This window comes from Colletes gigas, unplaced genomic scaffold (assembly GCF_013123115.1).
Source record: "Colletes gigas isolate AHSC1104 unplaced genomic scaffold, ASM1312311v1 Colletes_gigas_Sc00008, whole genome shotgun sequence".
NCBI classification, from domain to species: Eukaryota; Metazoa; Arthropoda; class Insecta; order Hymenoptera; family Colletidae; genus Colletes; species Colletes gigas.
This window is the reverse complement of record NW_025106637.1, coordinates 748,000-762,468: the sequence shown is the minus strand read 5'-3', so window position 1 is coordinate 762,468 and position 14,469 is coordinate 748,000. Positions and strand designations below refer to the sequence as shown.

General features: G+C 44.3%; 1 protein-coding gene across 1 annotated transcript in view; it reads left to right on the top strand.

The window, feature by feature from the left end:
• LOC122396826 (junctional adhesion molecule B-like) overlaps positions 1-12,006 on the top strand; it is a 49,010-nt gene extending 37,004 nt beyond the window's left edge. Inside the window, exons 5-7 of the mRNA XM_043395528.1 lie at positions 9,918-10,073; positions 10,523-10,856; positions 10,976-12,006. Of these exons, the coding sequence (XP_043251463.1) occupies positions 9,918-10,073; positions 10,523-10,856; positions 10,976-11,121 (636 nt within the window). The 3' untranslated portion in view covers positions 11,122-12,006. The remainder of the gene's footprint in view (positions 1-9,917; positions 10,074-10,522; positions 10,857-10,975) is intronic.
• Positions 12,007-14,469: the final 2,463 nt, after the last annotated feature.

Below are 14,469 nucleotides of genomic sequence, written 5' to 3'. Positions count from 1 at the left end.
GAATGCAATATCAGCGAGCGATGGATAGCGGAGGGGAGATTTTTATTCGGCGAACGCTCGAAACGGATACCGCGAAGAGTTGACACGCTCGAGCGGAATGCGGTTAGGCAGCGGCGCATATACGTCAGGGGGCATCGCGTTAGGGCGAATGTGTAAAATTCTTACGCGCCTTGCACCGCAAGTTCCTCGACCGAGGCTTCGCGACAGTAATTTGCCACGAGAGCGGCACGACGTCGCGAATAAAATCATCGCAACCAGCGTGTATTCGGGGCCCCGGTATTTTATCAAGGAATATCGTGACATCTGAAAGTAACAAGGCACGTCGTTGTGTCCCGGCAGTCGGGGCGCAACCTTCCAGACTGATGTAACTGGAAATGCACGACGCGAGTTCGCCTACAAAAGGACACCTAGCGCTGGCCAAAGATCGATTCGCACCCGGGTAGAATTTCAATTCGAACCGCCGAGGAGTCACTCCGATTGCAACTGCTGATACGACAGAGAAACCTAAAAAATTCGATTGGACGTACTGTGCAATGCGGCACAAAGTTCAATGATTGGAATCCGAAGGTTGTTTGGCATGCCGAAGGCTCCGAAGATAAAATAATACGAAATTTCATCGGGACCAGCGGCCCGTGAAACAAATACCTCCCTCTTCCTCGCGATAAAACGAGACGCAGTGAATTTCGCAAAATAGATGCCCCGACGATTCCAAATTTTTATTCCTCGAAACGGGGAAAAATACGTCTCCTCGCAGCACCGACGAATAAAACTTCCACAACTCGCACACGCTGATACTTGCATTTTTTAACGCGTCGACGCGACGACGTTTCGCGTCCGACTAGCCATGAATTTTCCACTTACAAACGTTGCAGCCCCGACTGTAATACCAACGCCAGTATCGTGGTAACGATAACGAAATCTAACAAATTTCGTACTCTAAAAATTCTTCGAAATTAGAATATTCTCTTTACTTTGAATTTTTCTGGGGCGAATCAACCCTATCGATAAAGGATCATTGCAACGAGGCTAACTGTCCGTGTTCTTCCTTGAGACAACGTAGGATTTCTACCTTCTTACCGCCCGTACAAAGTAATAAAAAGTTCCTCTAAACAGGGGTTACAACACGCTAGAGAAAATTCGACCCAACCAATGGCTCGTATATTTTTTATATTACTTGGACCGTAAAAAAATTGTTTAATATAGAAGAACGATACCATAAAACCTTTGAGAATAGATTCTATATCACGAGGACGTGCACACGTTTATCTGTGCGTCCTACTATCGCAAGAAGTTTTACGATGCTCCTTGTCGGATACAATATTCCCAATCTGCGCCAATCGATTGTTTAGGAATTGTACTCCGCGTCACGATTTAACCGAACTCGTGATCGATCGATCTTCGATTCAACGTCGTCGTCGTTTCCGCGCAGAACGTAAGAGAAAACTATGCGAAGCATTTCCGAGATAAATATTGAGATACAGAGGAATTTTCATAATTCCATTATAGCCGTCGTTCCTGCTCTGGTTCAGAAGCTCCACAATTATAAAAATAAAATAAATTGAATTTTTACGTTTATGAAAGGCAAATGCATACATCGAATTTCTGTTTGCACAACGGAAGCAGCCAAGATAATAGAGAATTTCCAGAATCGATGATAGCCTTTCTTGGCGAATCCATCTCGCGAGGAAATACTTTCCGTATTCCTAGAATTTTCCATCATACCAGATGGATGGCTAAGGCAATTTACGTTCTCGAAATATACTTATTCCGCCAAGAATTTTTATCGAGCGATAACGAAATAATGGAAAATATCGATACGCGTACCTTTTTAGTAAAAGGTAATAATTGTTTCGTGCATCGACAGCTCTATAATAGAGCAAGTTTAATGGAAAATTTCGAGCAAATTGTGTAGTTTTATAGAAAACAAAATATTCGTTGTTCTTTCATGATAGCGGTATGAGTCGGAGATTGGCGCGCAAAATCGATAAAATTTCAAGACTTCGATTAAAATGCGGCACGAATTCCCGTCGTCCAATCGATCAGAAATTTTTCAAGAATCATACTTTCGCCAGCGGCCACAAAATACTATAAAAAAAAAGGTTTCTACTCCCATAACTAAGGGCCTACCGGCGCGCTAACGATTTAAATCGAAAATTATTTCGTCCGTGGTGCCGTTGTAAAATATTTTTATTGTTCCGACATCGGGATGATCGCGTAAACGCGTCAGAATCGCGCGTGTGTCCCGTCGATACGCTTCGAAACGACGAACGTCAACGGCATTATATTCGACCGTTGTGCCGAGTATAAATTTTACGGAGGTCGGGAGCAATATGAATATTTCGGGAAACGGTACACGTGCGTTTGAGATCCAAGGAGGCAATCCCGACGGGGACCCGAGGAACTTCTCCAATTTTCTGGCTCGGATAACGAATCGTCGCCGGAACGCCGCGGAAAGTTCGCCTCCGAGCGTTTCGGACCCAGTCGTGCGACACTCCGTGAATTTTTCTTTACGCCTTTCCACGTTAATCGATCCAAGAACCAATCTGTAAGTTTCCTTCGTCGAGCGAAAGATCGCCGGAGCGCGTATAATTTTCAATCGAACCGCCGCCTTTCTCGGAGTTTACGGTCGGACCGCGTCAATTTCTCGCCACCGCGACCGCTCCTGGTTAATTATCTAGAAAAACTTACGATTAATTCCGCTCCTGCACTCGATCGCGACGGAGAATCGCCCCGATTTCTTCTCCGTTTATCGAATTTTGCAAATTAAATTCGTCCGAATCGAATTATATTTTGAAATTTCTATGCTTGGCTCGCGAATACCAACGTCTGCAACGAGCTTTCGGAAAATCGAAGGGTTCCTTCGCTCGGCCGCGAAAGAATCGTGTATTCGGCGCGACTTTGGGCGTTTAACTTTGGCGAGCGACGCGAACGCGACGCTGGTTGAAGCATCGATGGTAAAACGTAAACGAACCGGAAACCGAATCGACCTATTTTCTGTTCAAAGGAACACAGTCCCCAGTGATCTCGTCGCGATGACGTTGACTGGATGATGGAAAGCAGGGAACATGGCTTGTTTGACGCGCGAATAAACGGATAATTCGGATATCGACCTAATACGCATAATTATTTCCTGAGTAACTGCTCGTTATCCGTGTTTCCAATCCGGCGGATCGGCACACATGCATCGTGGGGATCGAGTTCGAAGACAATTCGCGCGTATAACGAGAAACACGATGTTCGGTGTTTCGCCACGGGTGGAAGACCCGATCTTTCGATGCGTCGGGAAAACTTCACGAAGTCAATTGAAACAATCCCGTCCCGTGTATCTCTCACTCTCCTTACTTTCCCGAAACGATTCGAGACCGTGCCATATGGTGGCGATACGACGACGCCCATTTCCTCATAAGCCGACAAACTTTCGCGCGAGTTTCCCCGCGGAGAAAACAGGTGCCGGTTCCGTAAAAACTGTGTAACGACCGGAGGCAAACTTCGAAGGTTAAAAATCCATTAAAAAAAACGCCACCCACGCGACGGAACGGCGAAAAATTGAAGGTAAAATATAGAGGAAACTCTTAATGGGGAAGATAATAAAAGAACGATACGCGTCCCGTCAAGTTTCGACAACAATAATTTCGTTCGCGCGAACTTCCAATTTTTCTATCGTACAACACACAGACACGAAGTAGAATGGACTTTCCTTTGCCACGACTCGTCGCGGGAAAATTTATTCAACGCGCGTCGATATTGAATTTACGGGTTATTACTAACCCCTCGTTTCGCTGTCCCCGGGAATTCCTACAACTACCGAATCCGCTTAATTTCCGTGGAAATTTCAAACGTAACTTCTCAAAAACGCGACGACTCGATCGGATCATTAAAACCTGATCTATGGGTAGACGAGGAATCAGCTTTTCAAAGAAATAATATATTTGAATTCAATTTAAGAAGAAATATGTATGCGTGAATCGAAAGATTAGTTGAGAAAGTACACGAACACTGACTTCGAATCAGAAACACATACTGTTTCGCCTTTGGCCTCGATAAACTTGTAGCAAGTTGCATAATAGGTCGTCTGTTATTCGTGTTTCGCCTGTTCCTAGTTTCGTTTCTATTCAAAATTATAATTGAAAACCCTTGTACTCGAATGCAAGTACCGGCGTCGTATAATCGTGAAAAGAGTGCGTTCTCGGGAACATTTAGACCGAAGTTGGGTAACACATTATCGCGAAACGTTAATATAATACTCGATGAATGTATCGTAAAAATACCGACGGTCGCTGTGGATAAAAATTATCGCTACAAATACACTTGCGCGAAATAATACTTTAAATAATTGGTATCTGTAATTGGTATATGCTAACAGAAAAAAACAAACGAATTACGGACGGCTGGATAATACAAAAAATAGTCTCGAATTAAAAAAATCCAACAATCAACGATGTTTAGAGGTTCGTCGAGCGCTCTGTTTGATACTTTATCTTTCTGCTCGATACTTTATGTACGAGAACTAAAACCTCACCACTGATGGCGACACTCGACGGCTCGTGGACCGTTGCCAGTCGGAGAACCACCCCTCGAGTAGCACTAGACCCGATAAACTATAGTGCTCCGTTCGCTTTAGCGCCATCGTAATTTCGAAATCTGACGCATGCACTGAATTAATTTTAAACGAGCTAGGGTAAAACGAATTGAAAGTATCAAATTCAGACGTACGAGTATTCCGTAACCCCCGGAGGCGTATTTCTTACCGACTCCACCCACTTCTCGGAAACGACTCGACCCAGCAACGTATTAGCATGTGCTCTGCCCACTCGGGACAAATCTACTTTCGACAGAACACTCTTTCTCCAGCTTTATTTGCTCAAAAGATATTATTACTATTACATTAAATATCGAGTCGCTCGTAAGCTCGTCGTAAATTTCTGCGGATCGAGATAGAACGGGAAGCTGGGAATCGTCGAAAAAAACTCATAAAATAGCTTCACGACCCGAAGATAACCCGGAGGCCCCGGTCGGCTCATATATCGAGGCAGATCAAAAAGCGTCAAGAAGCCAATCGATAGGAGAACGGGCACGGAGCCACGCAGAAACGCTCGCGATCTTTTATTCATCGCGCATTCTCGCCACCCTGCTTTCTGTCTTGACACTCCGTGTGTGTTTTTTTTTCCTACACGCGACTACATATCGCGAAGGATCAACGAACCGATCCTAGCTCTCCGCTCGGACGAGCCGCCTCGCGCGTACGAATGCTATTAGACGCCAGGACGCTTGCCGTGCACGAATAGCATCAACCTGGCTTGTACGCGACGCGAATGCTCTACGTTTTCACCCCTGCGACCCCGGAGAGTCCTTCTGCGTCCACTCGATGCGAGCTTGGAACTTAATGAATGAGTAATCACGCGCGAGTTCGTCGCCACCCTATCGTGAGCACGTACCAGGGTACGTGTTTCGCGGGTCACGCCAAGGAAAAAGTGACGAAACGTCTCGCAGGACTCCTGGTGCAATCGACCCCCCTACAGCACGTCAGTTACGATCCCCAGAAAAAATCTTGTTAGGCAGAACTAAACATTACGAGGCACACGAAAATATTTCTCAGTTTTTGAGAAATCTTCTAATTAGTGTAGAAAAACTAATTTATGTAATGGACCACACAGTGTGTGGCGGGATAATTTGATAATAGCTGACCGTCGCGTGTGGTGTGTTCAAAATGGAAAGTTGAAGATAAATCGAGCACGCACGATGCCATCAATTTCGAGAAATATTTTATTAGTGCGTCGGTGGTTAAACGTTTTACATACCGAATCATCCATTCCACGCGTAATGTATCGTTTCATGCAATTAACGGGATAGCTGATAGTAACAATTAGTTTTAGAATAGCGAAGGATTCATTAACCCCGCTTATGGGTTCGACTGTGTGCGTCTTGACTTTTCCGTCCGTGAACGTAGCTTCGTTAATTATGGACGCGCATACCGAGTGCATTAATTACAAACATGTTGTATCGTTATTACGAATGTTGATTAACTGCGCCAACTGTAGGTACTCGGTAATCTATTGCGGTTCAGCTTTCGCTAATTGCTTCCCTGCACTTTCCGTTGCAGTAGATCATTGCTGGTATTTTTGTTAGCACCAGCGAAACAGTCTTATCGTTATTTACATTTCATAGCACCCCTTTCACGCGTCTTTAAGATCCCTCGAATCATCGTTCAGGTCCGAAGTAACAGTTTAGCTTTACGAGACTTCTCCAGTTTTACGGCTCGCCTGTAACCGTTTTACAGCCCGCGAGATTACGATACTCCGTATCGGTTCGTTACGATAAATTAGGCGCGGTGATCAACGATATTAATGAAACACAAAGTTGTTCGGTTTCTGTCTGCGTGTAATTATCATTAGTATAATTAAACATAAACAAGAACGATACCGTTGCTCGAAACCGAAGTAAAAACTGTTACTCGAAAGGAGGAAGCGCAGCACGCGGAACCTCTTCCGGCAACGGTCCTATTCTCATCGAGATTCTAGTCTTCTTCCCTCCAATCTTCTTCATTGCTATAAAGCACGCAAACTTTTTATAACGTTTCGACTAATTGGATTAGAGAGCCCGAATAGGAGGGAAAGTTTTTAACGATAGCCTATTTACGCTCCTTAATAACGAAACAAAGTGAAAATTCCTTCATCGATCGTGCTCCTTAGCTGGCCGACAAAGCGGCGCTAAATACGTTACTCTGCATTACGTTAATGCGTTCCTTTGAAACCAGATTTCTGCCGATAATTTTTCGCGCTTATTAATCTCGCTTCCATTACGCGATTATTGGAATATATGTTACTGCTTAAAATATACCGTGAAAATCTGATCGCCGTCGATGCATCGATCTTTCCGGCGTTACCCGATCCATCATCCTCGACGTTCCATGGACGTAATTGAAATTTCCAAGTCCGACGGCGACGTCGTCTTAATAATCCATTACCCATTGATTTGCAGTCGCGATGGAAATTCGGTCGATGCATCTTTAGGACACGCGGGTAGAACAACACGTTCCGGCGCTCTGACATTTCGTTTTCATGGAACAACGGTTACGCGAATCGATTCCACAAAGTTACGAGCTGCAGATACTCGTTAACGCGTCGAATTAATAACTTCCGCGCGTGTTACTTTTCAATTAGCGACGCCTGTACCGCGGATGTTAATTAAAAGTTATTTTTATATATGCCCGAAACGATGCCGGCTGCACACGCGATCACGGTTAAGCGGTACAAACTAGGTTGCTAGATGATCTATCGACGGACGCATTTTTAACAAATTCCACTTCGATTTCAATTTCACAAATCCAACGCGACAGGTCCCCGTTCGACGCTGTCTCGTCGCGACCTGATTTTTCAGCATCGTGCCATTTTACAAAGACGTAACACTCGATCGATGTTCTCCTTCGGAAACCTACAGCAATTGTACGTTCCTTTATATCGTATAACGTAGACACTACTAATAATCTTCATTGCGTTGAGAAAAGGACTTTTAAAAAATCGCTGTTCGAGACAAAAAAAAATAATACAAAACGAGAAAAGAATCTACCGGTTTGGAAGAGACAATAGCGTCGGTGGACGTACAATAAATTTATCGCGATCGCGATCGCCATTCTTTCGAGGGGGACATTAATTAAACGACCGGCGATGTAATCGCTCCGGCAAGTTCACGCGTGCGAAGAAAAGCCTGATTAATGGAACTCAGTCAGCTGGAAGAAGGATTATTTTCGTTTCTTTTCCCGTCGTCGCGAAATGAAGATTGTATAAACGCCGCAAGAAGTTCCCTTTGCATGGTCTATTTCCGTCCGGGGATAAAATTGTCGCGATCGCTTCGACATGGCAACCCGGAAATGATCGAAATCGTCACGCAGTGGTCCTAAACTCCAACCAGAAAAATGTACTGCTTTTTAAATTCTGGATACCCCGTTAACTAGGACGAATGGATAATAAATTTCCGCGAGGCTCGTAGGGAAAGCTCGTGGAAAAATTGAACAACGAAACGGCGATGGATACACATCGAGTATCGCGACGATTGCGTTAATAGGCAGCTGAAAAGATAGACGCTGACTCTCGTAATACGTCGCGGCGGTTCATTATTCAGCCCGTTTATGCTCGAGTGCACTCGTCGCGTCGGTACTCGTCGATCTTCAGGCCCGCATCAGAAAATCGCGAAACCTACTTGCCGCGGACGTCGAGTGCACTCGACAAAGACAATTAAGGCACGCAAGTGCCCGGTCTCCTTTTCCCAGCGTCATCGCCGTGAACATAGAGAACCCCGATATCTTTCTCCCTTGGCTACGCTGCCAATGACGACTTCGACTGCCCCGCGAGCTATGTATATACCAGAACGGCAATTATGGTAATTCAGAGGGATTTTCGTCTCGTTAACGCGCGCCCGTTGCGATCTGGAGTTTAGCTCGGCGACGACGCTTCGCTTTATTGTCCGTCGACAAGCAGAATTCAACCCTTGAATCGTCGCGAGAATCGCACGTTAAGTTTCTATACTTTTTACGATCAAAGGAAACTCTCGTCCTCTGTTTGCTTTCGAAAGCAATATTTATAATATTAAAAATAATCTTCCATCAATCGTGCAATATTCGAAGTATTTCATGCCGCCGAATAGCTGGAGCGTTAAATGTTAACGACACTGCAATTGCGTTGATCGTACTCTCGCGAAGTACGAACGATATAAAAATAAAAATTACCTCGTCCGGTGACACGCAAGCGACGAATGGAGAAATTCTTTTACGATTCTTCGAGTCGCGGTCCGGAGAAATATGTCGCGTACGCCTTCGCAGCGCGATGAAACTTTAATCTGCTATTTATGCGCGAAGAGAGAACGCCGGTCGCGTATTTCTCGCGCAAATCGCCTTTACCGCGGATGTAAGAATAACGCCGGCCAAGAGGTGAAAACAGTATTACGGATGGCTAAGCCGGATGACGATGTTTCGTACTTACGGAAGAGGAAAGGATTTATTATTAGAGCTACTTTCCTTCAGTTTGGATGAGCCATAAATAATGCAGGAAGGAGCAATCTCACGAAACGAGTATAATATTTACTGTATAGCAGATACAACGTATAAAGGCCGGAAGCGGCGTTAAAAATGCAAAAGTTTCCAAAGGGGACTTACGATATCGTTAAAAATTGGACGCGACGCGTCGGAAGATTAAACTTCCTCGCGCTTAATGCGAAAGAGAGCTTTGATTCGGAATTCAATGCGACACGACGACAAAATTCTCGCCTCGAAAGATCGTAGCTTTATTAAAATCTGTTTTCCCCGCCCGAGTTCGAAACTGAAACTCCGGCTAGAGTCTAACGTGCTTTCTCTCTTTGTAAAATTTATCGAGCGCTCTATGTACCGTCCTCGAGCGATAATGACGCGCGTGTGCAGCAGCTTTTTCACCCCCGCAAGTGTCAGCAGTGAATTAAAAAGAGCGACAACGCTGACGCGGTCGCGCGAAACGCAAGAGGCGTTTAAAGAGCAACGTTTCACAATCTCCGAGTGCGCCTTCGCGATTCATTTGTCTATATAGCCGCGTCAAATTGCTCTAGTGCGCCAGACTTCGTATTTCGCGCCTCTCTCCGCCACGCATTCCGCATTTAAACTCCCGCAATTCGTCTAAGTGAACTCCCACGAACGACGGCCTGCAACATTTATGCGGCTCGCAAAGTCTCCGCGAGAAACTGTACCGATCTCCTTGAATCTCTAAAAACGACCACGTTCTCCGTAATTCAGCGGAGAATTCCTCTCGAATATTACATAGATTCGACTGTCGTACGAGCAAGCCTAGATCTATCGATCACATGTACATTGTATTACGCTAGCCAGCTTCTCACGGACTTTCAGTACCTATTTCTGCCAAAGGGACTCTATGAAAATTTGTGCATTCGTGTTTTAGGTAACTTGGATCAGACGGAAAGATAGGCAACTATTGACAGTGGGCAGCGACACCCATGCCATCGACAAGCGGTTCAAAGTTGACTCGAACAGTACTGACTGGACGCTGCTGATAAAGAATATTAAACGCGACGATGCTGGGATGTACGAGTGTCAGGTAACGCGGCCGAATGTAAAGTACAATTTGATATAATCTTTTCGTGGTAGCAGATAGTATGGAAGACCGATAACAAAAGGCAGAAAGGTAATAACAAAATGCAAACAAAAGTGAATTATGGGCTGTCGAGTATCAAAATAACCGAAACGCTAGCGTAATTCTACGTTATTGTTGTATAACGTAAATAAAGCCGCGAAATACAACGGCGCACAATGCCGCGAATCCCTTATCGTTGCCACGTGCAACACAATGGTTCTTAAAATAATGAACGAGACACAACGACGAGCGAAAATATGAACTTTCGAGGAAAGAACGCGGCGAATCGTGACGTTACATTTTATTCGTGAATTTTATCGCCAGTTCGCCGGGCCTCCGTGAAAATATTCGATGGATCTTGTAAACTGGAGTCGCGATGCGCTATGTTTTTCCATCGTTCTCTGTCGCGACAGATTCAAACCGAGCCGGTTCGCCAGCAATTCATTCGTCTGAACGTCACCGAAGCGTACTCCATAATTCCCGGCGGACCGGATCTTCACGTGAAGCAGGGATCCAGCCTTCGACTGGAGTGCCAACTGATTGCATCCGCGGAAGCGCCGAGCTTCATCTTTTGGTACAGACAGGGACGCATGATCAATTACGACGACGAACCGGGGGTCAGAGTCGAGGCTACCAAAAACGGTTCCATTCTGATAGTGGACAAAGTGAAACTCTCCCACGGCGCCAATTACACTTGCTCGCCGAGCAACGCCCGGCCAGCGTACATCATGATACACGTGATCGAAGGTAATCAAAGAGTAATCGATTTAATAGAAATGTGACAAATTCGACCGCGCTTTTTCTTTGAATAATTTTTTCCCGCACGAGGACCAAAATTAACCGGTTGTTGTTGTTTTTCGTTGCAGAGGAGGAAAAACCAGCGGCCATGCACGGTGGCGATCGACGAAACGGTACGCGCGGGGCATCGATCAACGTCATGTTGATTTTTCTGACTTTCATCGGTATACAGAGCTCTGGCCGACTCTATCTGCAACAGTACCACGTCACGTGACCAGCCCACCGGGTCAACATCGTCACCGAATTAGTAGCATCCACGGGAACTTGAACATTTCTGACACCTTTCTCTCCTATCTAACCGTCGTTCGTCCGACCCGTGTTTATTTTCGCGGTACAACGTAGAATAATGGACGATAAGCGTCGACAGGAAGCTGGAAAACAAACACCAGGTGCGTCGCTGATATCAACAGCCCTCGGGCGTCAGAAACCCGCGAATGGTTCCGTTTCTTGGAAACGTTTTACTACTCGAACGCGGGAACTAGCTTAATCCGAAACTGGAGAAATTGCAGCTTAAAGTAACAATAACGAGAAAACGGTATCCGACTTGGCGCGTAGGTGGACCCTTCCTTCGCGACACGGTCAATTCACGGGAAACTTTCGAAACAGTTTCGAGATTCCGTCGGAGCAATTTGAGGTTCGACGGACCACTCGACGCGGTTATTACGAGACGAGAGACTTTCGGACGAAACTTTTTACGACGAGCTTTCGATCATAAAGTTGGGACGAAATTAATTGGTCGCTCGAGGCTACTTCCCCGGCTGTGATTTCTGCCGTTCGAAGGGAATACGTTCAACGAACCCCTACTCGATTAGCTTACGGCTGTTCCCAAATACATTACTTTTTAAATTATCGTCAAAGAACATGCAGAGAATAATAGTATTTTCCCGGTAAATTCAGTATGGAATCTTCACCTATGTATGCTATATTTATATTCGATTGTTCTTATAAAACAGCAGCGCCAGGTTATTCGGTCCTGACTACGAAATCTCGATCTCGGATACGTTTCTAAAATTAAATATCAAACGATTGATTGGTAATACAAATTCCTACTCCTTGACGAGCTAACAAAGCTCCGTTACACGATAAACGCGAAGGAATATAAACCCCCCACGTACGGTAACTTCGATATTAAACAGAGAATCCCATTCGTCTCGCGCAGCACGTACAATCTTGCCTGTCGAAGACTTATTAAGGTGGAAACACAAACGTTCATTTTCCCCAAAGAGGTATTCGCTGACGAACATTCCGTCGAAGGGGAAAATTAGTTTGCTCGCGACCGTTTGGAATGCAAACAACGTTTTTACTCGGACGTAAGATAGCGATGTTCTCCTCAGAGGAACGAGTTTTCTTTTCGTACTCATTAGCGCGACGAGCGTTCAATTAAACGTGCCGCAAATTTCTTTAGCAATTAAGGGAAAAACGCGGGACGTTTTATCGCCTCCGATTCACAGGCGAGACGTCACGTCCGTGCTTCCTCCAGTTTCGTGTTTTCTTCTCGCACAAATAACCTGAATACCCGTATCGCGAGACATCGCATGACCGCGATCCCATGTTCATTCATAGAACATGCGACGGAAAACGCGTCAAGGAAGAATCGAAAGGCCCGACATTCTTTGAATTTAATCCGTTGAAAGGCTCGCGCGGCATGTCGTCTCGCGTTTTACAGAAAAACGAATTCGACAAACTTGAACGCGCTCTCGTTTAAAGGGGGGAACCACTGGCGTCTGGAAAATAAAAGCAACTCTCTAATAAACCTTCAAAAAGCATCTTTCTTAAACTACTTCTTGTAAAAATTTGATATAAAAAAGTTTGGTAGATGTAACAGAAAACCAGTGTGAAACGGGAAATCATGGAATACTCTTAAACTTCTGTAACTTCGTTCTTGCGAATTTTACTTAAATATTTTAGGGGGCTACAGTGGTTTCCCTTATCCCTCTCGTGTAAATACCGACTATCGTCTTAAATTTCATTCTACTTTTCGTCGAGCAAACGATTGTACTCTAATCAACGTTCTAATCTCGTGACAATTTCAAGTTCTCGGTACTTCTTTGTTGGCGAACCGTTAAGCTAACACAAAAGTACGCACAATATGGTCGACGAGCGAAAACTCGCTGCAGAGAAGACCAAAGGATACGTCGATTCCACGGCGAACAATCACGAAGTACAATCGTCGTTCGCCGTGCATACTATTCAAGGGAAAGCCAGTAAAGACGCGTTTTATCGACTTGTGAAAACAATCAATGTTTCCAGGCAACACTAAAATGCTCACTCGATGTATTAATGTGATCAATGTATATACATGTATGTTAATTATAAGTACGTGAGTGCGTGTAACAGAAAACGTTCCACGTGATACAAGAATTTTACCGTATCCTTTTACATCCAATGAAATATTGCACATTTTATCGAACCAGTGTACACGTTTCTACCTAGAACGATTTACCGATTTAACGCTAGATTTACGGACATTTGCTGCACATATTTTTATCGATATTGACACACGTATTTCTCGTAAATCGCTAACGAACAATATTTATGAGTTCTGTAATTTTAAACGTAGAACCCGTCTACGGGTTCCGTGAATCTAGTGTTAATAACGAAGACTCGTTGAACACTTACGAATCGATGTGCTCGTTATTTGTAGCATTGTAGAATAGCTGATCTCTAACGTTGAAAATTATATTGATTAACGCTCGTAGACTAATTAATTTAATGAACGTGTAGACCGACATCAAATTCGACGTTTATTATATTTCGTTCGGTTGGCTCTCGATGATTGTGTAAATTTGTAGTACAGTTGAGAAATAGAACAATGAGTTACGTTTTCATCCTCAATGCAACGTGCAAAATAGATTGCAAAATAGAATGCTTTGAATCCGCCGGTAAGTAATTGCCATCGAGATACACGGACGATTCTTCAAAGGAGGTAAGTTAATTATATTGTTCGATCAACGAGATCTACATACGCGATATGAGTACAGAACAAACATCGGGTTATAATTTTCCTGCCTTTGATTGCACTTTGCATTCTCTCTCCGACATCGGTTAATTATTTAAATTATATACCTTCGAAAATCCATAAAGTACAATCATTTGTCTGTAAACTATATTCCCCTGTGATAAAAACAAATCGAACGTACATGCTGTGTTTGAGATTCGTAAACTAGTAATAAATTTTAATAAAAGTAAAAAGTTTCTGGTCAGAGATCGAAAGAATTTTTTCCCGATATTAAGATACGATCGATAATCCTCTGTGCCTCGAAGTTTTAAAAGGAGCGATCACGATGAAGACTACAAGGGATGTTTTCCCGTGTCACTGTGATTCTAACCTCAGGAATTTCGCCCACGACCCGTGGAATGTAATAACCTGTTTGCCTCCAGGGTACACCCTACAGCGGAGATGTATCTTCCGTCGAGAACACACTTAATCGTGTATTACGAACTAAGTGCTTGCAAGGCGCTTAACGCGAAAATTATGGCCAATGAAAGTCTCATCAAAATTGAAGCACCGATATCGATGGGAACAAATCATCCGGCCGACAAGATAACGACCGCTTTATTC